The sequence below is a fragment of the Entelurus aequoreus genome, linkage group LG05, assembly GCF_033978785.1.
Source record: "Entelurus aequoreus isolate RoL-2023_Sb linkage group LG05, RoL_Eaeq_v1.1, whole genome shotgun sequence".
In the NCBI taxonomy this organism is placed as follows: Eukaryota; Metazoa; Chordata; class Actinopteri; order Syngnathiformes; family Syngnathidae; genus Entelurus; species Entelurus aequoreus.
In genome coordinates this window covers 34,165,463-34,190,918 of record NC_084735.1, presented here as the reverse complement: position 1 = coordinate 34,190,918, position 25,456 = coordinate 34,165,463, and the positions used below count along the sequence as shown (strand labels likewise).

The 25,456-nt window shown below is 39.9% G+C and overlaps 1 protein-coding gene across 2 annotated transcripts in view; it reads left to right on the top strand.

The window, feature by feature from the left end:
* Window positions 1–25,456, top strand: part of LOC133650556 (transcription initiation factor TFIID subunit 1-like) — a 33,339-nt gene that overhangs the window by 1,185 nt on the left and 6,698 nt on the right. The window contains exons 3-40 of one of the 2 annotated variants that reach the window (XM_062047924.1): window positions 374–497; window positions 583–699; window positions 841–969; window positions 2,200–2,441; window positions 2,523–2,738; window positions 2,814–3,056; window positions 4,245–4,476; window positions 4,566–4,670; window positions 4,749–4,916; window positions 8,709–8,836; window positions 8,992–9,099; window positions 9,186–9,359; window positions 9,444–9,617; window positions 9,714–9,818; window positions 9,904–10,104; window positions 10,196–10,337; window positions 11,916–12,046; window positions 12,132–12,212; window positions 12,294–12,443; window positions 13,492–13,611; window positions 13,703–13,878; window positions 13,949–14,181; window positions 14,269–14,476; window positions 14,579–14,744; window positions 16,178–16,389; window positions 16,471–16,579; window positions 16,662–16,760; window positions 16,827–17,004; window positions 17,073–17,140; window positions 17,225–17,347; window positions 17,426–17,518; window positions 17,601–17,685; window positions 17,767–17,834; window positions 21,434–21,547; window positions 22,755–22,847; window positions 23,308–23,397; window positions 25,031–25,241; window positions 25,336–25,456. The exon at window positions 25,336–25,456 is cut by the window's right edge and continues 57 nt beyond it. In XM_062047924.1, coding sequence (XP_061903908.1) covers window positions 374–497; window positions 583–699; window positions 841–969; window positions 2,200–2,441; window positions 2,523–2,738; window positions 2,814–3,056; window positions 4,245–4,476; window positions 4,566–4,670; window positions 4,749–4,916; window positions 8,709–8,836; window positions 8,992–9,099; window positions 9,186–9,359; window positions 9,444–9,617; window positions 9,714–9,818; window positions 9,904–10,104; window positions 10,196–10,337; window positions 11,916–12,046; window positions 12,132–12,212; window positions 12,294–12,443; window positions 13,492–13,611; window positions 13,703–13,878; window positions 13,949–14,181; window positions 14,269–14,476; window positions 14,579–14,744; window positions 16,178–16,389; window positions 16,471–16,579; window positions 16,662–16,760; window positions 16,827–17,004; window positions 17,073–17,140; window positions 17,225–17,347; window positions 17,426–17,518; window positions 17,601–17,685; window positions 17,767–17,834; window positions 21,434–21,547; window positions 22,755–22,847; window positions 23,308–23,397; window positions 25,031–25,241; window positions 25,336–25,456 — 5,537 coding nt within the window. Of the gene's footprint in view, window positions 1–373; window positions 498–582; window positions 700–840; window positions 970–2,199; window positions 2,442–2,522; window positions 2,739–2,813; window positions 3,057–4,244; window positions 4,477–4,565; window positions 4,671–4,748; window positions 4,917–8,708; window positions 8,837–8,991; window positions 9,100–9,185; window positions 9,360–9,443; window positions 9,618–9,713; window positions 9,819–9,903; window positions 10,105–10,195; window positions 10,338–11,915; window positions 12,047–12,131; window positions 12,213–12,293; window positions 12,444–13,491; window positions 13,612–13,702; window positions 13,879–13,948; window positions 14,182–14,268; window positions 14,477–14,578; window positions 14,751–16,177; window positions 16,390–16,470; window positions 16,580–16,661; window positions 16,761–16,826; window positions 17,005–17,072; window positions 17,141–17,224; window positions 17,348–17,425; window positions 17,519–17,600; window positions 17,686–17,766; window positions 17,835–21,433; window positions 21,548–22,754; window positions 22,848–23,307; window positions 23,398–25,030; window positions 25,242–25,335 lie in introns of both variants that reach the window. The other variant, XM_062047923.1, reaches the window with a different exon arrangement.

The window sequence follows — 25,456 nt, the reverse complement described above, 5'->3', positions numbered from 1 at the left end:
TACCAGCCGTCTTGATAAAGTTTTGAAGTTGGGTTTTGAGTTTGACAGACAGATTTCCAAACCATGTGGAGATGCCATAACGGATGACATATTCAATGTTTGCCTTATAAAACAACATCATCATATAGCTTGCCACACTGTGGACCCTGAGCCTCCTTAGAAAGTGCAGGCGCTGGTGAATACGGGAGCAAACAGAGTCAACTTAGTTGGCCCAAGTTAACTGGGAATCAAAACAAATACCCAAGTACTTATAGGAGGACACCTGCTCCACTCTCTCCCCATGGATAATAATAAGGTTTTGCTTGCATTATACAATCCCGGAAAGTAATTTGCTGTTATTTGAATATAGTCATGCATTTATTTTTCATCCTAGGAGTCCAAAAAACATCTGGCTGGATTGGGAAATTTAGGTCTGGGCTCCCTCATCACAGAGATCACAGCCAATGAGGATGCTGAGCAAGAGGAAAGTAAAAACACCACTAGTGTGGATGCTGAGGGTGAGTGGAAATACACAATATTGATATTATTATCTCCAGGAAGGCCATTTGGAGGTTCAATTTGTCTGTGTTTTGCTTGCTTCAGGCTGGGTAAAAAGCACTGAAGATGCTGTTGATTATTCTGACATCAGTGAGGTGGCTGAGGATGAAACAAGGAAGTACCGTCAGGCCATGGGATCTTTGCAGCCCTGCAGAAAAACAGGTCCTCTTCAAACGCTTCTTCTTTACATTTCTAGTATTATTGTAATTTTTAACTATAATTGTGATATAATTTTGCTCATAGCGCAACATCAAGATTTTCATGAGATTATTACAACGTTTTTGTCAAATTCAATGATAACAGATGATGACGACGACGACGACTATGACGCAGATTGTGAGGATATTGATTCAAAGCTCATGCCTCCTCCGCCACCACCGAGCGTTTCAACTGGGGCAAAGAAAGATGAGCCGACTTCTCAGAGCACAAATGGTATGCATGATTATTTCCTATGTTGTCCATTTCTTTATTTTTGTGCAACTTCTTGGCCTTTTGACAACTCAACCTGAATATTTTGTGATGGCTAGGTAGAAGCACTCCTCCAGTAGAATGACAAGATTCTACAATAGAAATGTAATTTCAATATGTTCATATGTGTGTTGTTTGTGTTGCTTTTGTAAGACCATATCACATTCTATTTTCTCGAAGCCAAAATAATCTTACCCCTTTCACAGGTAACACGTATTTTAGACTTGGTGGAGGTCTGATAAATATGTTTTCTGTTGATATGTTTAGAAAACTGAGTACTGAGTTAAGATTTTTTATTTTTTATTGTCAATTACACTTGAATGTAAATTTATTTTTTTGATATGGATATAATTTTATTGATCCCCTCAGTGTGGCAACACCATATATAGTATCCAGGACAGTGACAAAAGCAGCACACCATGCAGAGTAATCACAAAATAGATAAGTTGAACAATAACGTATAAATAAAAAATGTATGTAATATGCAAACAAGGCAGTTGTTGAGTCTGTTGATTATGATCCTCGTTCAGAAATAAGGAATTATTCAATTGTATGGCTGCAGCTATTGATTATTTTAGTAATCAAGTAATCTATTGATTAATTTGTTTATTAATCAAATAATGGAATACAAAACACTTTCCACTCTCAATGCGTTACTAAGGGAAAATAGTTTAAATAAAGAAGGATTTTCCTAATGACTTTTATTCTTTTTATACATGCGCATAACATTGAAATTGCACTTTTACAACAAGAGCATCACTGTGTATTACTTATATGTAGCATATATATGTTTTTAAAACCTCTGTTGCCTAAAACCAGGTGACAGATAGTACATAAATAAACAAAAAAACCTCTGATAAAGTGTGATAAATTGGGTGAAAATGTATTTAGCAATTTGATACATGCACATTTAAAAAGGTATTCATTTGAGGATTGTTTGTTGGCAAACAACCTGTTAGCATTAACATGCAAACAATGTATACTAACATGTCCCAAGATACCTGCATGTGTTTGAATAAAATATTTGTTATGCAAGTCAAAAATATATGATGGCGTTAGCTGCCAAAATTGACATTTACCTTATTTCTGCTTTTTTGCTGCTCTTAATTATATGAAAGGAAACACAAATATGAGCTTTTAAATTAATCAATGCAGCCTTATTCATTTCTCATTTCTCTCTGCCTCTCCTAACAGTCGGGGAGGAAGGTGACGGCATCATCCTGCCGTCCATCATCGCACCTTCCTCTAATGCCGATAAGGCCGATTTCAGCAGTTCCTCAGACTCCGAGTCAGAAACAGACCGCCCTTGCCAGGTTTTGGGTGCCGGAGGCCCACCTGACAGCCTCAACCTCCCGCTGGCTGGCATCATGCAGAAAGATGCTGCTAAAACACTTCCAGGTGTCACAGAGCTCTTCCCGGTTTTTCGACCTGGAAAGGTAGAGCATCCCCTCTTTATTGATCCACTGATTGTTCCATTTTTACACCCTAAGCAGTAATATTTTGGATTACACTCCCAGGTGCTGAGGTTCTTAAGGCTTTTTGGTCCAGGGAAGAACATGCCATCGGTTTGGAGGAGTGCCCGAAGGAAGAAGAAGCGTAAACATCGGGATGTTCTGCCTGGCACACCACCTCCTGAGGGAGAGCTCACAGAACAAGGCGAGGATAAGAAATCAGGATGGGTGTACGAATATGCAAACCCTCCACCCCCAGAGCAGTGTCTCTCAGATGATGAGGTGATTCGTCAAGCTACTGAAATGCAATCATGGCTTGCAGGATTCAAATTTACCACTGCTTTTCTGTGATACCAGATAACCATGATGGCTCCGGTCGAGTCTAAGCTTTCTCAAACTTGCGGCGATGGAGACAAGGAGGCAGAATCACGACCTAAAGTTGCCGAATGGCGATATGGGCCTGCACAGCTTTGGTACGACATGATTGGGGTCCCTGAGGACGGAAGTAATTTCAACTACGGATTGAAGCTGAAGGAAATAGAGTCTCGTGAGCCGATGGAGCAGAACACAATGGAAAAAGCAACCAGGATGGCGCAGGAGGTTAGTAGGACCATGCAACTATACTACAGAATAAGTAAGGCAAGACAATATTGTTTATAGACCACAATTCGTATGTAATATGGTCGTATTTTCTGGTTCTAGTCAGGACTCAATCAGCAACATTTTGGATGTGCTGTGGCTGCTTTACAGCTTGTTTAGAGAGCCCAGTGAGAAGGCCATTGCAGTAGTCTAGCCAGCTGGAAACAAAGGCATGGACTAGGGTCTCTTACTCTGCTTTAGACACTATTCCTTTAATTTTGGCAATGTTTAGTATGTAGTAAAAAGCTACTGATGTTATTGACTTAACATCAGTGGCTGCATGGCGTAGTGGGTAGAGCGCCCGTGTCAGAAACCTGAGGGTTGCAGGTTCGCTCCCCGCCTCTTACCATGCCGTTGTGTCCTTGGGCAGGACACTTCACCCTTGCCCCTGGTGCCACTCACACCGGTGAATGAATGTTGAATGAATGACATGTGGTGGTCGGAGGGGCCGTAGGCGCAAATTGGCAGCCACGCTTCCGTCAGTCTACCCCAGGGCAGCTGTGGCTACGAAAGTAGTTTACCACCACCAGGTGTGAATGAATGATGGGTTTTTAACATGTAAAGCGACTTTGGGTACTTAGAAAAGCGCTATATATAAATCCCAGGTATTATTATTATTATTAATGTGGCTGGTAAAGTTCAAGTCTGAGTTTATTATTACCCCTCGATTTCTCACCTGAATATTATGTTTCATAAAGGGGGTCTCAAGGGGACTGATAACATTTTACATTTGCTTCTGTGGGCCACAGACAATGATTTCAGTTCTGTCTGAGTTTGGCTGAAGATAATTGTTTTGCTTACACACTCACCGATCTGTTTGATGCGGTTACAAAGTGAACCAATAAGCCAACGTTCACCGCCATCAGAGACACAGATCTGAGTGTCATCTGCAAAGTTGTGGTAGGACACATTGTAGCTGCGTATTAGCTGGCCTAGTGGCAGCATGTACAAGTTGAATAATAGCGGTCACAGAAATTACCCCTGAGGAACCCCATTGGTCATAGCCATCTGGTCTGAGACACAGTTACCATTTCCATTAGAGTACATCCAGTGATTGAGATAGGACTTGTACCAGTTAAAAGCAGAACCAGATATTCCCACTCCAGAATAAGTATTCACTTACTAATGTTGTGTTCAATGAATTGGTAGAATGTGAGGTGGTGTGATGATCCTGATGGCTGCAATAATGAGGGCGACGAGGAAAAATCGACCCTTGAGAATGAGCTCTTCTTGATGGTCACACAACTCCAGTGGGAAGATGACATTATCTGGAATGGGGAGGATGTAAAACACAAGGGCACCAAGACTCAGCGTGCCAGTCTTGCGGGGTGGTTGCCCTCGAGCATGACCCGCAATGCCAATGCTTATAATGCACAGCAAGGTAAGATGCCAAGAATGTGTCTGTTTTCTGAAAGGAAACTTTGTAATTGAAATGTGCACTTACTAAAATGTCATCTGTTTAACTTTGAGGTCTGACAAGAAGTAATTCTCAATTGGTGCCACCTACACCACCTCCCTTGGTCAAAGCTTTGTCAATAACTGGCATGAAGCATAAACACAGCCATGATCATCACGGTAAGTTTGTTCATTGGAAATAAAATTACAAAGATCTTATTTCAGGCCAAAATGTCAACAACAGTTCTTTCTCCTCAGCCAATCACGAAGACGATGCTCCGTGGTTCTCCATTTTTCCCATTGACAATGAAGAGTTGGTGTACGGACGCTGGGAAGACAACATTATTTGGGATGATCAGGAGATGGAGCGCATCCTCATGCCGCCTGTTCTTACACTTGATCCTAATGATGAAAATATCATTCTTGGTATGTTCAGTTCTTATTTTGTTTCCTGTGTGTTAAAAATAAACCGGTATTGTTTGCTGATATCAAATTGTGGAATTACTCTAAATATCATATTCATTTAAACTATGGTCCCATTGTGTGACAATTGAGTCAATTACAAATCTGTACTACAGTGAACTGAATGGCATATTAGCCTTAAAGGGTAACTACACTTTTTTTGGAATTTTGCCTATTGTTCACAATCATTAGGATAGAGAAGAAGACACGTCTTTTTTTTTCTTTAGATTCCAAAGATAGTTAAAAACATTTGAAAGATGTGACTAATGGGAGTCACCCTTGTAGCCTTCAAAGCTCTCTAAAAACAACTTCAAAACCCTCCAAATAATGTTTTATATACACACCGCAAGTCTATATATAATGTAGTAACAGACACGTTCATAACAATATGTAATATATGCAATATTTACCGTATATTTACACACCGCATTGCCAGAACTTATTTTCTCAGCACAATTATTTCCGTTTCCATAGCAACGCACTTCTGACTTCCGGCAAATGTGTGTTCCTACTTCCGGAAGCAAAGGCGGGTGTGTTTTAATCATAACAGACTTGGTAATAGACGACAAATATGGCTATTTTTGGACAAATGAGGATTCACAACCTTATCTTTTTGAAGCTGAATATACAGAAGATGAACTTCTGGTTATAGAAGCGAGCACGAAGGAAGGGTGAAACAGAGCAGAGCTTGGTCACTGTGTAAATGTGGAACTTGGAGCCAAGCTATGCCGACATAAATGTAGTGCTTACACAAAATAAACAGCAAAAAACATCCCTGACCAGCTGAACCAAACAAACAACTGTCCATCGAGTGAGTCACTATAATATCGATCATGATACACGCAGATAATGCGTGTTATTACAACTACAGTACATATGCTGTTAAGCTATCTGTGTACAAACAACACATGAAATAATACATTACAGATACTGTCAAATGATTGTTCTTATTTTTCAGTCAGTACAGATTGGTGTTCTATCGCATTGTGTTGTGCATTACAAACTCAAAAGCAATTCGGGTGTTGACGCCGAAGCTAGCTAATCTCTTGCCGTAGCTACCGTAGCTCACGGCTTATACCATAGCATACCGATGTGTTACTACGCTAGAAAAAGAGTTCTTCCGTGTTCGCTCCCCCAATAACAATATGTCATTACAGTTTGGTTATTATACAGGTTACGGAAGGTAAATTAAGTATTGTTGGCGGTTTTTGGATGCATTTTTAAAGAGATTTAGAGGTAGAATCGATTGCTCCCATTAGCTGCATTGCCAGCCACCTAGAACAAGACAATTATTACCAATTAGAATGCTAAAACAACAAAAACCTTTTGTCTTTTCTCTAATAAGGATTGTGATCGATACGCAAAAATCCCCAAAAAGTGCAGTTCCCCTTTAAAAGCAGTATCTGCCTCTTTAATATCAAATAGCACATGTTTCCCATACATTGATTTACTCCTGGTGGCCCACCACAATAGATTTGGCGCTACATGTTTGCCTTTGCTCATAAATGTGTTATAACATACCTGGTCTGCCAGAGAATAAGAAGAACGGCGCACAGCGGCTCATTGTTGTTGCCAACCTAGTGACTTTGTCGCTATATTTAACAAGTAATCAGATCCCACTAGACACTCTTCGACAAAAAGGTGACTATTAAAAATGTGTCACTTATCGAGATTTGTGAAATAAAAGTACCTATTGCGCTTCTCAACGAGCACCATGTGCTGCTGTACGCCCTTCCCCCATCTAAAAGGACTCAGCCTGTCACGTTTACGGCCCATTGGAAATTATAGAACCCTTGAAGGGGCCCTATTATGCAAAACCAACTTTTCTTACCTCTTGGAACCTGCTGTTGTGTATTTGGGATCTGCATAAGCCCCAAAAATATGAAACCAAACTGTGGAGGCATTGCAGAGATATTTATAAAACAATCTTGCTTCCTTCATACTTCCGGTAAATTAGCCATTTTAAATTTGCCAATTTGTGGTGTTTTTCCCATTGTTGATGTCAGCAGATTATCCATATATAGTGTAGATTTACCCAAAGGGCTTTGCGAGAGTCCGTCATTGTAGTTCGACGGTGTCGTCAATAAGCTCCTTCTTTTTCACTACCCTCATATTGTGGGTCAGACTGCCTCGTACATGCACATGCATCCTCCAATGTTGCCATTTCTAATACAAAGTAGCTTATAGTTTGAACTTTTTAAAGTAGCACTAAGTAACTTTTCAACCTTCATGAAATATTTTCATAATATTTGGTATGATACATGGACTGAAAACCAGTTGAATGACACCTCTGTCGTGGCCTGAGGGGGTCTGTATCGCTTTTACTGGCACTTAGCAACGTTGAGTAGGGTGGCAGAAATCCTGCCACACAAAAAACTACTACTGTACTGGCTTGCTTTGCGGCATACATCACTACCCCTCTCCCCATTTGTTAAAAAGACAGAAGTCGATGCGAACGCCTACGTACCGGCAGAAAACTAAAAGAAGAAAAAAAGAATGCATGCGTGCAATTACTGCTATTGTGGTAGAAGCTGCAAAACAGCCCAAAAAACATAATGTTTTGTCCGAGGAGACAAAAAAAGAAAGAGGGAGGTTAGCCGGATAAAAGGACAGTCAGGATCAACATTGCCCGGCTTTTACTCGCTGCCTTGAGCTTAAAGATGAGGATGATGCTGCCTTGGCTCTGTTCCTGCTAAACTAGTAAGTACATTTTGATGCACAAATCAAAATGATACTGCTAATTTTAGCTATCGGAAATAAATAGCCGCCAGCTTGATAGTTCGCAGTTCCACACTCCTTCTTTCAAAAAAACTCTCCCGCCTTTCTTTGCTTTGGACCTGCATCCGCCCCGATACATTCTTGGTAGGAGCGTCCTGTTTGTACCGCAATCCAAGATCATTTCTTTATAGTGTCTGCTATTTGACATCAACATACCCATTAGAGATTTAACATTTGTGCCAGTATTACAGCGGACATCATGTCAGTTTGAGGCTATATGCGCTAGTCCTCATAGGAAACGTGGTCTTCCTTCTGGCAAAACACTACCGCTTTGGTCCACTGGCACCGCCAAAATCAACCAAAACTTAAAAGTTCTTAAGTGCGGCTTTAATCTGTCAGTATACTCGTTATGGAAGCGCTAAAATTTACAACAAAGATGGCGGGGAGAGGACTCAGTCGAAGTGGAGCCCAAAAAATAAGAACGCTCACAAAACGGCACATCCTGTGGAGATTGTCAGAAAGCGGCTTGAAAATAGTCTGTAAAACATCATCTATGCAACATTATGGCCAAAGAGAGCCACTCTTACATGTTATGTACACCACAAGGAAGTGTTTCAAATGTAGAAAAAAAATCAGAATATGATCCCTTTTACATTACACCTAACTGCCAGGAAACATGCGGCAGGCGGCTCCGTCTTTTAAAAGAGATAAAAATAAGCAACAGAACAAAGATTGTTCGTAGTTTTAAATATATGTTTTTTGCTTTTCATGTTTTTTAAACCAATTTTTGCCAATGCATTCCTGCCAATCAAGCAAATTCGACCATTGCTTCCATCCATCCGCCTGCGCCCCCAAGTGCTAAGTGCTGGCTATATGTATGGCTTGTGAACTTTATCAAGCGCATTTTTCTTTTGTTTTATTGTCAAATTGATGTAAACATTTTTGGGGGAAGAAGTTACACAAGGTTTGGAAACATTGATGCTTGTTTTTGATTCTGTACCTTCATCAGAATCTAATTTAACCCCCATTTTTGTCCAGAAATTCCTGATGAAAAGGAAGCAACAACATCACATTCTCCATCAAAGGAGAATAAGAAGGAAACAGCAATCAAAAAGAGTCGCATCCTGCTTGGGAAGACCGGTGTGATAAAAGATGAACCGCAACAGGCAAGTCAACTCAATATGTTTTGCCAAGTCAACCCCATTTTCTTGAGACGATGGATGTGAAAAGTGTTGAATGCTTAAATAAAATTCATGTAAATGACGGTCTATGAACCTTGAGAACAAAGACTTCAGTTCTATGTTGTTTTTCCTCAACTCAGAACATGTCCCAGCCGGAGGTGAAGGACCCCTGGAATCTCTCCAACGACGAGTTCTACTATCCCAAACAGCAGGGTCTGAGGGGCACGTTCGGTGGCAACATCATTCAGGTGACAGAACGATACAACTATAGAAGTAACCATAGCCATTAAGTTGAAAATACATAATTTTAATGAATTAATAATCCCTTGAACAGCATTCCATCCCAGCCCTGGAGTTGAGGCAGCCCTTCTTCCCCACCCACATGGGACCAATGAAGCTGCGCCAATTCCATAGATCGTCTTTGAAGAAGTACTCGTTTGGATCTTTGGCCCAGCCGGGTCCACACCCTGTCCAAACTCTGCTCAAGCATATTAAGAAGAAGGCTAAGGTGACGCCACGCTCAATAGTAGCCGTAATGTTCTGCAACTGCGCAGGTAACTTTATAAACACTGATGTGTCCGTGTGAATACAGATACGAGAGCAGGAGCGGCAGGCGGCGGGAGGAGGAGACATGTTTTTCATGCGCACCCCTCAGGATTTGACAGGCAAAGATGGCGATCTTATCTTGGCAGAGTATAGTGAAGAACACACGCCGCTCATCATGCAAGTTGGCATGGCAACTAAGATTAAAAACTACTACAAAAGGGTGGGTATTATTTTCAATTGAATTAAACATCTCTTGACTCATTCTGGGTCAATGGAGCTTACAATAATGATATTTCTTGGAATCTGCATTATTCAGAAACCTGGAAAAGATCCTGGTGCACCAGATTGCAAATATGGAGAAACAGTATACTGCCATACTTCACCTTTCCTGGGCTCCCTTCACCCTGGACAACTGCTACAAGTTAGCAAAACATGAACAATTTCCATGACGCTTATACTGCATATTCATCACATTTTTACTCCTTAATATTTCCCCTTTTTTGTAGGCTTTTGAAAACAACCTTTTCCGCGCTCCCATTTACCTGCACAAGATGCCAGAGACTGACTTTTTAGTCATCAGAACACGCCATGGCTATTACATCAGAGAGATAGTGGACATAATGGTGGTCGGGCAGGCTTGCCCTTTATATGAAGTTCCAGGGCCCAACTCTAAGAGAGCCAATACCCACATCAGAGACTTCCTTCAAGTATGCTGATTTGCCTGATTCCATTTTACATACATGTAATTGTGTCAAAGCTCCAATGTCATACCTACCATACACCTGTCATACTCTGCAGGTGTTCATTTACCGCTTGTTCTGGAAGAGCAAGGATCGACCGCGGAGGATTCGCATGGAGGACATAAAGAAAGCATTTCCGTCGCATTCTGAGAGCAGCATCAGGAAGAGACTAAAACTCTGTGCCGACTTCAAACGTACAGGTACTTATATAATTACTATGTTCTGTATGTCCAAAATTAACAAGTGCATAATTTAAAAGACCTGGCTATTACGCAACAGTGCAAAATTGAAGTAATCGAAAATGACTGTACTTGTGGATGCAGTTTGAGTTGAATTGTACGTAAGAAAGGAGTCTGAGCATGAAGACCGTTATTAATATTCTTAATATGGCTATGTCACTGAAGGTGAGCCCTTAGACAATATAGCACACAATCACAGAGTATGTATGTTCAGGAAATCATTGTTGCCTCCACTATTTTGAAAAGCGTTGTGTCAATACTGTGGTAATTAATTCCCAAAGGTCAGATGGGACGGCGTGGCTCAGGTGGTTGCGTGACCACTCAAACTGATGTATGAATGTGAATGAATGTTTAGTGGTGGTGGTAGAGGCCGTGGTCGCAAATTGGCAGCCACGCTTCCGTCAGTCTACCACAGGGTAGCTGTGGCTACAAATGTCGCTTACCACCACCATGTGTGAATGTGGAGTGAATGAATGATGGCTTCTCAGTTCTCTGTGTAGCTCTTTGAGTGTCTAAAAAGCGCTATATGAATCTAATGCATTATTATTAATATTAAAGATGAATCGTTCAGAAGCCAGAGCAATTTTGCCAATAAGAAATAATCCAAATCCAATTAATTTGTTCCAACACCCAAAAATATGGACACAAAATATATTTTATAGAGAATGAATATGTAAAATACATATACATGATGAATGAAATGGATAAATTAACCTTTTACCTTTTCGGGAAGACTCTTGTTGGCGAAGACGGTGATGACAAGGCGGAGGGGAAAGTCACCCAGACCCCACATTTTGTACTTTGCTGCGATTGCTTTCTTAAACTCAGTACAGTAATCCTGTCTAATTGGTTCACGGGCCTGACCGTGGTGAATTAATTTTTGCGAAATAGGATTGTTATTTATGAATGTAATATTTTCATAGTTAAAGCATAAAAACTGTTTACAACCTTCTAAATATGGTTTTTAACATAATTAGAGCCCTCTACACATGAAGTAACAACCATATAGTCATATTTACACTCATTTACCCAATATGTAGCCTTTAGTGTGTTCTTCTTGCCAGTAGCCGGAGGCTTTGACTGTTGTCGAGGCTTCCAGTACGGTCACTACATGGGAATACTTTGGCACATCCTGAGTATTTTCTCTGAGTTACGATAACCGAGGCGGTACATGAAAACAGGCAAACTTTTGGTGGCATTGTGACAAATTCTACCAAAAGTGGGCGTAGGAAAACCAAGTTACCACTGTACTAGTAAAGGACTGAAAAGGATACATTGAAGATTTGTAGAAAATATGTGGAGTTGATGTACCAATAACATCACAGTGTTGGATGGTTCAGTATCCAGTTTAGATATTTTAGGCCCAACACGTTAACTCTCTAAGCAGTCTGCCATTTACAGAAATATAATTTATTAATCCTCGGGTTGCTTCAATATATATCTCCCTCGCTGGACTTTAGTAACTTGAGGTTTTTTTTAAACTGCTGGACTGACTGCTGCTTGGCTGAATACACTAATATTGTTTTATTTTGATGCCAGGGATGGATTCCAACTGGTGGGTGCTTAAGCCTGATTTCAGATTGCCAACGGAGGAGGAGATCCGAGCAGTGGTGTCTCCAGAGCAGTGCTGTGCTTACTATAGCATGCTGGTGGCTGAGCAAAGACTCAAGGTAACAGGTTATGTCACTAAAAATCTCCATCAAAATAATGCACACAAGCTTCACTTTAAGTTATCTGACCATGACTTACCTTCAGGATGCTGGGTATGGCGAGAAATCATTTTTTGCCCCAGAGGAGGAGAATGAAGAGGACTTTCAAATGAAGATTGATGATGAGGTATTTGTCTCCACAGTTGTGACTGCCTTCTTACTATATTATGGCCCTAGTAGAGTTGTCATTCATTCTTACTCATTGTAGGTGCGTACAGCTCCGTGGAACACCACAAGAGCCTTCATCTCTGCCATGAAGGGAAAATGCTTGTTAGAGGTTTCCGGTGTTGCTGATCCGACAGGCTGTGGAGAAGGTTTTTCCTACGTCAAAGTGCCCAATAAGCCCACTCAACAAAAGGTCTGTATGTGTAAATCTGTCTGCAAAATACAGACAGAAGTCTCTTAATGTATTTATTATTTAAATGGAGATAGGCTTAGTTTCATAGTACAAACTAGAAATGTACGTTTTGGTTGTTTTTTTTTTCAAACCGATGCAGATCACTTCCTGCTTCTCAAGACTGTTACCAATAACTGATAACTTATTTATGTCTATCATTCTTTAAATGTACATTTAATTGTAGTTTGTGCACACCTTTTTTTGCCGCTGTTTTTGGAGTAGCTTTTTTAGCAGCATGCGTCTTCATTGGCTTTTAAAACTCTGTCGTGTCAATGCTGGCATTTTGGTGCAAATAGCACAAGAAATGTCTCCCTCTGAAACAGTGAAGACGCCATATTTGTTTACAGTACGCTCAAATGAAGTATACGACAAGAAAAAGCGTGCTAGATTTGCACACCCAACCAACCTAATAATAACTTATTGAATTTGTAGGCTGCTTTTTTCACCACGCAAAACAAGAACTAGGATTCCCTGTGGTCTCCTACCAGTCGGAAGTGCCCGAAACACCTCCCCGGGGCAGCGTTCGGGGGGCATTCTGACCAGACGCCCAAAAAAGATAAAGATAATTATAAAAAACAACAAATGATATAATAAACATGTACAGATAAAATAATCAAAATATAATAATTAAATAAAATGATAAAATCAGCATGTAACAAACAAATAGAGGACATTGTAGAGGCAATTATATAATTATATATAAGCCATTTTAAACAAATGGGTTTTGAGTCTTGATTTAAATGTATGAAGGCAGTCAATGTTGCAAATGTCAAGTGGGAGAGAGTACCAGAGTTTGGTAGCAGAGTAACTAAAAGCTCTGCTTTAAGTTACTCTGAAATGTGAGAGAGCAATATTTTGGCCCAAGTTTTTGATATAATAGATTGGTAAAAATGTACACAGGGTTTTTCATTTTACCTCTGTTGGTGTAATGGCCAGATGTTGGATTTTTTGTCAATGTTCTAGACCTGTGTGTACAGCTTTTCTAAAACATGTGATTTTTGTCCTGCAGGATGATAAAGAGCCACAGCCTGCTAAGAAGACTGTGACAGGGACCGATGCAGATTTGAGGAGACTTTCACTGAAGAATGCCAAGCAACTTCTGCGCAAGTTTGGTGTGCCGGAAGAAGAAGTAAGGTTATAATGAAAACGTTCTCCTCATTCATGGACACAAAATTTCTAAATAGTTTGAAAGTGACTGTGTTGCTTTGTACGTATGTTAGATCAAGAAGCTTTCCCGCTGGGAGGTGATTGACGTAGTGAGAACCATGTCAACAGAACAGGCTCGTTCAGGTGAAGGCCCCATGAGCAAGTTTGCCAGAGGCTCTCGTTTCTCCGTAGCAGAGCACCAGGAGCGGTACAAGGAAGAATGCCAGAGGATCTTTGACCTGCAGAACAAGTAAGACATATTGTAAGTTATTCTTGATTGAGTCTGTGGAACACTCAGCTTTGTTGTTTTTTCACCACAGGGTGCTGGAGTCGACAGAAGTTCTGTCCACGGACACTGACAGCAGCTCGGCAGAGGACAGTGACTTTGAGGAAATGGGGAAGAACATTGAGAACATGCTGCAGAACAAGAAGACTAGTTCACAACTGTCACGCGAAAGGGAAGAGCAGGAGCGGAGAGAGCTGCACAGGATGCTAATGGGGGAGGACAGTGACCGTGACCATAAGGGACGCAAAGAGCGACGCAAAGTCTTGTGTGAGTCATCATCTGTGCTTGTTCGTTTTTTGCCAGACACTATCGAGACACACATTCGAGGTAACTGTATTCCTTTGGCTTTTTTAGCCAGTTCATTGTCCATCAGCTCCCACAAGGATGACGACACATCATCCGTCACGAGCCTCAACTCTGCAGCCACAGGACGTCGCCTTAAGATCTATCGAACCTTCAAAGATGAGGATGGTAAGGAATATGTACGCTGCGAGACGGTGCGCAAGTCTGCAGTCATCGATGCCTACACCAGGATCAGGACTACTAAGGATGATGAATTCATGTTAGTTTCGCCACTTCAACCTTCTTTTCATATTTAAATGAAAACTTGATTCAAGGTATTCATGTGTATTTCATTAATTTTCGGGGTTGTTTTTGGCTTCAGACGAAAGTTTGCAGTCTTTGACGAGCAGCACAGAGAAGAAATGAGGAAGGAACGCCGTCGTATCCAGGAGCAGCTTAGGAGGTTAAAGCGAAATCAAGAGAAAGACAAGTTTAAGGGCCCACCGGAAAAGAAGGCGAAGAAAATGAAAGAGAGACCAGACCTCAAGGTAAAAGTAAGCTTACAGACCAAATACTATATTCTTTTCTGTCCTTTTTTTAGTCTTCTTTTATTTTGATGTTCATATTATAATAAATGGGGATGTTCGATAAATATCGTGAGGATATTAGAAATTATGTCAACGTATTATTCTATACCAGTTTAAAATTGGTGCTTGAACGGTGCCAGAACCGGTACTTGAAAAAAGGAAAACATACCTATTTTGTCTAAAAACAATGTTTTTTGTTCTCCTGGAATTTTGTGACATCCAAGTAAAAAATAATATTACCGGTAATTTGAATACTTCAATTATATAAATACAATTATAACTAAGTAATAAATCCGGCAATATGAAATAAAACTGGTAGCCAATAGCGTGCAAAATATTTTTTACAGTATGTATGTATTTCATGTTTACATTCTGCTAATTAAGTGCATACAGTTCTGAACAATTCTACCGTTGCTAGTTAATGCATGCAAGAGTCGTGTATTGCTTGGGTTGCAATGTTGATGATCAGAACTCTGGGGTTGGGGAATGCATTTCATTCTGAGTGTAATTGGTAGATAATGAGAAAGAATTGCGCTGCTGGTGTAGAGCACGTCGGAAAAAAATGTGTATACAAATTTGAATACGGTGCTGGAACAGAGCACTGCTGTTGGCGAGGTAAAGTCAGCAATAAAGTTTAAAAAGAGTGTCAAGCTTTGTGGGCCTCTGTCAGGAGTCGGAATAGTAATGGGACCTTTTGCTTTTTTACGGGAGATTTTAAGTGCACAGTCTTTTTGCTTCTAAATACGTACTCAGATTTTCTTGTTTCTTAAACTGATTTATTACCAAAATAACTAAGAAAAGGAATTCCTGAAGTTAAAATATAATGATGTCAAATGTTATGGAAAATGTATTTTATACTGCTTTATATATGCTCAAATTAGAACAAATTGTAAGAAATAAAGACCCAACTTTGTTAAACAAAAAACATCCAACTCCAATGTGTGTATTATCTGTAAATTTCTCTTTACAGTGAAACAAAACATTACACAGCTAAACACACAATGATCACATTTCCAATGTGTAGTCTCTAAATCTTTAGCAACATTCATCACTCTCTTGTCTCCCCTTTCCGCTGTTAATCTTGCCAAAAAAAAGCAATGTCTTTTTCACGATCAAAAGGTAGCAAAGTCAAATGTCAAAGAGCCGGATCGTTGGTGAATGGCAAATCACTCGTCGTGACGCTACGTTACTTACATAATTTTTGCCTGCTCTTAGCACCAAAAAGAGGCAGCGATAGCAGCAACATTTTTTAAATCCGTTTACATCGCTATGGCACCGAGTTGTGGTACACATCCCAATTAATATAAGTATGTATGAATATAGTACAAGTAAGTTAAATATTTTTCTTCACTGATGTGTATTCATGCTCCTTAATTTTTACCTGTTTTCCCTAGTTAAAGTGCGGTGCCTGCGGCGCCATCGGGCACATGAGGACGAACAAATTCTGCCCACTCTACTATCAGACCAACGCACCACCTTCTAACCCAGTAGCCATGACTGAGGAGCAGGAGGAGGAGCTAGAAAAGACGGTCATCCACAATGATAACGAGGAGCTGATCAAGGTGGAGGGCACAAAGATCGTGCTTGGCAAGCAACTCATTGAAAGGTAGATAATTAGCTTTGTAATTTTAACATTTGAATTAATCAAATTCTGGATTTTTCATTTTTAACATTCATTATTTTGCAGTGCTGATGAAGTGCGGAGAAAGTCTTTAGTGCTCAAGTTCCCCAAGCAACAACTTCCTCCGAAGAAGAAGAGACGAGTTGGCAATGCTTTGCATTGTGATTACCTCATCGTAAGCAAAAAAAGGCTTCAGAGCATGTTTTAACAGGAAATTAAATTGAGGCTATTTTGACATATATTCTTCATACTTCTAGAAACCACACAAGGCAATCCACCGCAGACGCACTGACCCTATGGTGACCTTATCCTCTGTGCTTGAGAGCATCATTAATGATATGCGGGACCACCCTAATGTAAGCATCATTCATCTCCTCCATTAATGTTTGCATACAAAGTGCTGAAGACTTTTCTTCCTCCAGACATACCCGTTTCACACGCCAGTCAATGCCAAGGTTGTGAAGGACTACTACAAGATCATCACGCGGCCCATGGACCTACAGACGCTCAGGGAGAACGTGCGCAAACGAATGTACCCATCCAGGGAGGAGTTCCGAGAAGCAGTAGAGCTCATCTTTAAGAACAGTGCCACATACAACGGTGAGACATCGTGCTTTGAAAATAACTTTTGAATTCAATCCATCTTGGACTGTGCCTTATCGTTTTAGGAGCGAAACATCCAATCACACAAGTGGCGCAGTCAATGCTGGACCTTTGTGATGCTAAACTGAAAGAGGTGCGTGTGACTGTTACGCCATTTTTTATTCGATGTCGTATTTCAACGATGGTTAATTATTCATATTTGTGTGTGCCTTCACAGAAAGAGGACAGACTTGTTAGGCTTGAAAAGGCCATCAATCCATTACTGGATGATGATGATCAGGTGGCTTTCTCTTTCATTCTGGACAATATTGTTACCCAGAAGATGATGGTGGTTCCTGATGTAGGTTTCTCGTATTTGGATGTGCTGGTTTGTTGTTAAATATAACATTAAATAAACTAATTTCCCGCCCTTTTGTAGTCATGGCCGTTTCACCATCCTGTCAACAAAAAGTTTGTGCCTGATTATTACAAAGTGATTATAGACCCCATGGACTTGGAGAGCATTCGCAAGGTGAGGACTTATTAACTTTGCAACAAACAACATTAAAGAAAAACGTTACAAATATGTATCTATGTGTTACCCAAATCATCAGAACATCTCCAAACACAAATACCAGAACAGAGACGTGTTCCTCTCAGATGTTACTCTCATACACACCAACAGCATCAAGTACAACGGTGAGTGTGTTCACCAGTTTGAGACATGGAGCTCTGAAGAACAGAAAAATATAATATTGTTTGTTTCTGTGTCTTTGACAGGCCGCGACAGTCCGTACACAAAGACTGCTCTTGATATCGTCAATGTGTGCAGTATGACCTTGGAGGAGGTATTCTGGAGTACTTGGCATCATGAAAGAATCAAACAATTGGTGTATAGATGTATCTAGTACAGGGGTACCTCAGTTTTCCTACAGCCCACTTTTGTAGGATTAGGTTATCAACCAACATTTGGCCAAAGTTTTCGTTTACCATCTCGGTTCCCAAATGGTCAAACATTGCACCTACCAAATTCTTCCGTTTGCCTGCATATCATTTCACGTACTCAAGCAAAATATTTTGTGTTTTTAATACACTGTGTGAATCCAACTCTGTCTTTATTAGAAAATGTGCCTGTGTTAGCCTACTAACCCATCTCTCTAGTTCAATTATTGTATTTCCCAGACTATAGGTAATTTCAGTGTATAAGTCGCATCAGTCAAAACATGTGTCACGAAGAAGAAAAAAACATATATAAGTCTCACTGGACTGTAAGTTGCATTTATTTAGAAATGTATGTTACTAATTCATGTTTATGTTTACTTAACACATCCACAATTCTTAAAACTACACAATTGCACATAGAACAACAGACTGAATTGGTGTCCGGTATGGTAAAGTAACAAATATTTTTTAGCCACACAATAGCGTAAAAAGCATACCTGGTAGGCCAAAAGGGCTCAATAAACATAACAAGCCAGCGAGTCCAACAAGCAATTTACACGTAAGCAAGTTCACCAAGCTCCCGATCTCATTCAAAATCACAGAATCTATTGACTTCTTAATTTTCATGGTCGCACAGAAGCAGCGTATAGTTGTTAAACATGCCAATCAATCGACCACCGATCAGTATTTTAGTTAAGTGTAAAGTAAATTATATTTATGTAGCGTTTTTCTCTAGTGACTCAAAGCGGTTTACATAGTGAAACCCAGTCTCTAAGTTACATTTAAGACCGTACGGGTGGCAATGGGAGCAGGTGGGTAATATATCTTGCCAAAGGCACAACAGAAGTGATAAGGATGGCGGAAGCGGGTATTGAACCTGGAACCCTCAAGTTGCTGGTACGGCCGTACTACCAACCGAGCCACGCTGCCCGACGATTTTCGTATTTCGTATGATTTTCGTTAAAAAGTATGTGATCGCCATTGCCGATTAATGTCTTTCAATGTTGATCACAAACACTGGCACTACATTTATTTTTAGTCCAACATTTGGCCAAAGTTTTCGTATACCATCTCGGTTAGCAAATGGTCAAACATTGCACCTACCAAAGTCGTCCGTTTGCCTGCATATCATTTCGCGTACCCAAGCAAAACATTTTGTGTTTTTAGTAATCAGTGTTGAAGCCACTCCCCTAAGTTAAAAATAATAATCTTATTAACCATTACAGCAAAAAACTGCATTTCTTAGTATCTTAAGTATCATTATCAAGATTATATCACTGGAGGACAAGGCTAAACATGTTACACAGCCAAAATGTTACAAGCCGGCAGCAACATGCTAATAACTAAGCTAACTGCTAAGCTAGATTTAAACAACACCAATAAATAAGTGCTTAGTAAAGTTTAAGAAGTATAGATGGAATGACGTTGCAGCAGAAAGTAAGTAGATGTTAACAGGTAATTAATACAATAGTAGATTAATACAAATCCATCCATCCATCCATCCATCCATTTTCTACCGTTTGTCCCTTACGGGGTGGCGGGGGTGCTGGAGCCTATCTCAGCTGCATTCGGGCGGAAGGCGGGGTACACCCTAATCGAAAGAGAGGATAATTTAACAACTGTTAGTGTGTCTGCATTGTCACAGTCCGTACACAACAGCCAAGGCAGGCCTTGGGGCCTGGGGGCTGTATATCTATTTTTAGGAACACTAATACAAAACCTCACAATAATGTCGGATTGAATGCTAAAAACTTTATGACAGACCCCCTGAAAAAACGCAATGGAATTGTACATTTTTTTTACTGAATGAGACACCTAGAATGTACATGAAAATAAAGAATTTGGGATTTACAATATTAACTATGAACGATAAAACACTGAATATTGACAACATATGAGCGTCACACCCCCTCTCGATCGACTTATTTTACAATCAAGCGAAACGCAACAAAAATGCAACAACCACAGCGTAATATGAACGCGATGGGTAAAAGAAAACCTACAATCTGATATATCTGATATATCACTAAGCTTTAGAACTTTGTTGTAAAAATCTCTTTCCGCGTCTGTCCCTGAAACCCGTATTTCAGGCTGGCCGCTCTGGAAACACTCTGTGGAAACGCTCCCCACCCACACTGCTTGGTGCCTCGTCTGAGCTGCTGTGACTTAGATTACCATAGTAACTAGTATATCATGCAAAAGCGCAGATTCTAACCATTGAAATACTTTGTATAGTTCAAGACTTACAGTCATTTAAAGACATCACTGCACATCATAATGGCAGCTACAGTTTCCATCTTAAAGATCTAAAAAAATTATTTGGGAATGTCCGGTGGGCCAGATTGAAAAGCTTAACGGGCCGCATGCAGCCCCCGGGCCTTAATTTGCCCAGGTCTGATCTAAGGGGAACACGGGTCGATCTATAAATTGGTAGTGTCTATACCAGGAGTAGTATCAGTATATGATTGATGCAAGAGTGATATTTTTATTTTCTCAACATTGTTTGTTTTTGTTACAAACTTAAGGAATAATTCTCTGGATACGGGGGTACTTTGAGTGCAAAAAACAAAAGATTTAAAAGAGTAGTTTTTACTTTTGTTTAGTTATTGTGTACTATTGACTTTGTTTTGCTCAACAATTTCTATGCGATAAAAGAGAATAAGGAACTAGCAAACAAGGAAGGAATTTTGTTGATGTTAAACTGACAATAGCACTCACCAAAGATAAATGGAAGAAATTAGTTAATACATGTAACCGGTATTGGTTTTGGCCAATCTAACTCATGGATGATTGGAATCATCAGCATAAATCCCTGATCTTAACAGTGACAGAGTTTTTATGATGTTGCCTATAAATGCAAAACTGTCCAAATACTTCAGAATGGTTAAATGTACATAAGTCGCACCTGACTAAAAGTCACATGACCAGTCTAACTATAAAACAAATGTGACTATAGTCCATGTAATACGGTACACTAGAAGCCTCTGTGCGCTTTAAAAAAAAATTAGGACAATTGCAAACTAAACCACCAGGGGCCAAAGAAAATTGCATGTGCCATCACCTTGATAAGATGGGAAACACTATTAAAATCAAGAATTAACCCGTCTACCTTCTTCTTGCTCGCCGCTCATTGCTGCCTCAAACAAATTTCCTATTAATTTAATTCGGCATTTATATAAATATAAATAAAGTTTTCTGCATGTTACTAGAACTAAAAATATTCTCTATATTAATATTCTCTATAAAATGTATTGCGTGTTATTATTTTTGGGTGAACGCATTAATTAGATTTACGTTATTTCTCATGGAAAAAATTGCTTGGGTTTTCGTATGATTTGACGTGTACAGGTACTGTTGTATATTCTTATATAGTATAATGAAAACTAGCAACAGCGACAGCATTTAGTAAACATTCTGAGGTTAATTTCTTAAAGCAAAAATGATCATACCACATTTGAAAAATTACACAGTAAGTATATCAAATGTCCTTTTCTTGTGCCTTCAGTATGATGAACACTTGACCCAGCTTGAAAAGGACATCGCCACTGCCAGAGAAGCTGCTCTGGATGCTGTAGACTTTGAGAGTCTAGACATGACCCACATGTCATACATGCCACAGGTACGACACATCCGTCTGGTCCTCTTTTTAAGTTGCAATGTCAATAAAGTCCAATCCTATCCTCTTACTAGCTTTACCAGCTCTCAAAACAGGGGCAGATTTGCCATCAGGAGTACCTAGTTTTTTCCCTTTGGGCCGATTGATGGGACGCCCGTTTATTTATCTACCATATTTTTTGGTGCACCTTGCCTTCGTATACAAGATCTCTCCCGGTCATGTGAGACAATAGCTTGTAAAAGGTCAAATGACATCAAATTTTACAGCATACAAATTCCCAGCCCTTTCCTACTATGTCACCGTAAACAGAATTTAAAGGCAAACTCCACCCTGTAATTTGTCAGCGTCTGGTTGTGTAGTGGTTTGTGTTCCTGCTTTTTGAAGTATAGTTAAATACAATTGTCCCTCGCCACAGTGAGCTTCAATAATTGCGGTTTCACCAAATTGCAGATTTTTTTAAACACATTTTTATTATTTTAAAGCATGTTCTACAAATGTTTGGTCCTAAATTAAACATTTATTAAGCATAAAAATGGATAGATAAACTAAAAATAACAATACTACAGTCAAATTGGCCATTAGGGGAGACTAAACCAAACAGAGTATCGCTGTTCAGTATCGTGGCCACTGATTGGCTCAACCTCAGCCAGTATATTTGATTAAAAGAGTAAAAAGTTGACCAAATGGTGTTAAATCATGTCTAGAGGGCTCTCATAACGTTAAACGTACTTAGAAGGTCGTAAAAAGATTTTTTTTTTTTATAATTACTGATTCCCTGAAATTTATTTATCATGGTCATGTCCAGAACCAATTCAACATCAATAAACTGTGGTTGGAATAAAGTCCATTGTCACATAGTTATTTGCTTTATTTGTAATTTATTTAAAAATGTTTTTGTTAATTTAGTCATTTTTGCACTAAAAATAAATGATTGAACAATTTGATTACCATGTATTTGTATTAGTCCAAAATAAGCATCGGAGTAAATTTAGGTCCAAATAAAATAGTATGAATATCGGGGCTTTCCAGTGGGCCTGTCTGGACCAGAAAGTGTAGACCCAAATTTCTGTCCCAGTCCGCACGCCCCTGTTTCAAAGCAAACATAAACAAGCATAGAAAGTTTATTCCATAAAGTGTTTCTTTGCAAGCACAAATGTCTTATTGATTTGAGCACAATGAAACATACTACTGATGTTTCTTGTGCCCCTAGTATGATGACTTGGATAAGGACATGTCCTCAGCCAAGGGGTCTTTCATGGACTTGCAGAGGCTCAGTGCCACATCTTCGCCATACATAGCACAGGTATGACAGCAGTCTGGTCCACATAATGATGAAACACCACACTGACATCAAAACTTAACCAGCATTCTCTCGAGTTCTACTACTGCCTTTACTATTTCCTCTAAAAGCTTTTTTCCCCAGACTGTCAAGTAGTGTCTTCACTGTCTTGTCTCCTTTCCTCCCCACCTTATTTGCTTCTCCTTCACTCCTGCTGCCACACCGACATCTCCGTTGTGTGTTTTCCCCTTTGTTGGCCAGCCTGCTGATCTGTTTGACAGCGGTGCTTCAGGCCCGTCCAGGGCGCCCGGCTGTCTTTTCTCTGACGGACCTCTAGTGGTTGCTCGTGAGAAGAGGGGGGGGCAGGTATGGAGCGAGACAAGGCTTGCTTCCCCAGCTCTGCTCATTCACCCCCTCTGACTATCCTGTCTCTAAAGAAGATGTTGTTGAGAGAGCGCTCAAACATGATCTCTCTGCTCCTCAGGCTCGCAGAAGGAACAGAGAAGAAGAGTCGGATGTGGATATTGAAGGCTTTGAGGAGGAAGATGATGGCAAACCGAAAACACCTGCTCCTGTGAGTAGTACTACTGTATTATTACCTCCAGCAAAGAGGTTTACATCACTGTTTTTTATGTGTTCTGTTCAACCATTCACAATAAACTTTGTGGACAAGCATGCATGGGTCAAGGAAGACCTCTCTTTAAATGTTTTATAACTTTCCTGCAATAAATACAGAATTTAAGCGAGTTTAGTATGGTATATTCTCTTTAAAAAAAGGGGGGTGCTATAGAGATGTATACATTATACACCAGCAGGTGATGACAATGACTTCTCCCTGAGCAAGTCAGAGCTTTTCTTTCTGACACTCATGCCCACTCGTGATTCAGAGAGATGCCTCTTTTACACCCGCTTGAAAAGTTTGGCAAGGTGACAAAGTTAGGTTTTTTTAGAGTTGATGTGAAGATAATATGAACAATAAAGCAGAGTCGTCATCATCGAGTAGCTAAGAAATATAATTTATATTACTTTTTTTGAGTTTTTATTATCTTTCACTGTATTTTTGTTTTTCTGTTGGGGTTTTCACTGATTTTGGGAAATAAAGGGACAGATTTTATTTTAGCAAGACTCAATTAAGAAGGTTGTGTATTTTCAGGTTGATACTAGAGGTAGGAATCTTTAGGGATTAATTATAAATTGATTATTTAAAAATCTTTAATTACGGTATTATATTTGGATTGTATTATATTCGATTTACAAAGCCCTCTATTTGTGAACCCTTTGATTTACGAACCTTTTAATCGTTTGATCACGCCAAATATGCCTTTGTTTGCGAACCATGTCTTTGTGCAAGAACGCTTGGCAGGCAGAATGCAGGGCTACGCATTGTACAGGAGGCGGAGCCTTCTACTCGCTTCTGCACAGTAGTTTTCCTAGTCATGTCTCAGCACGTGTGCCTTTTATGGGTTTTTTTCCTCTATCGACAAGTTTTTTCATTTTGCTAACTCAATAAGAGTCCCAAAAAGCCAACACATCAGGCTGAAAGTGATTGTCTCTGAACATTATTGTATGATTGTCTCTCCTGATTCATTAATCTACTTGCTAAATTACTCTTCTTAGCTGGTTCCTTTCTGCTGTTAGCCTTCTGTTTAAGTGTACAAAGCATTTATTATTTTCTTTTCACTACACATTCCAACTATAGTTAAGTGCCACGGCTAGCATAGCTTGTCCTCTCCTCTTCCCTCCTCCGTGTTTGTCCACATTGATCCAGCATACACATAACGTTAAAAGAATGTCAGCTAATGGTTCTCCCTTGGTCAATTAAGAACCAAACCTAGAACTAACATTTAGAGAACATGAGCATTAACTTTGCTCAAACAATTGTATGTAATAAAAGAGAATAAGGAACTAGTTTTAATATCATGTTGATTTTGTTAAACTGTCAATAGCACTCACCAGTCACCATAAATACATAAAAAAACTGTACAGTTAATACATGTGATCAGAGCAGCATAAAACTTTGATCAGAACATTCCTATTTACGTCTTTTTTTTTTTTTTCTTCTAAATTTTGGTCTGTTTGAATTGTGTAGATGGATAGTATTTTTGTTGTGTTGTGTTCTAAATGAATTAAAGTAATGAAATTATATTATAGTTTCATTTAAAGTCCTTGTTGTTTGCTTGATGACATCCCCGTGCGTCCTCTTTCAGGCGGAGGATGCGGAAGGAGATCTAGAAGACGACGACGACGATGACGAGGAGATGTTGCTCCCTCCTCGCAGACGCATGCACAACCGCCAGGATGAGGATGAGGACCGCCGATCTAACTCCTTGGCCCATGCCAGTGTGTTATATCAGGATCTGCTCATGTCTGACGGCGAGGACGACGCCAGTGAGGAGGAGGGGGACAATCCATTCTCATGTGAGTGAAGAGAACCTAACATTGCACACGTAGAAGTGTTACCAAGACTACAGTGCACTATTTTAACTGGTCATCTGTCCCATTCTCTCTTTAGCCATTCATTTGTCTGAGAGTGGCAGCGACTCTGATAGAGAGGTGGATGTGCGACCTCCACCACCACCACGGCGAGCGCAGGAGACTGCACGCATGGGCATGGAGCAGGATGAGAGTATGAT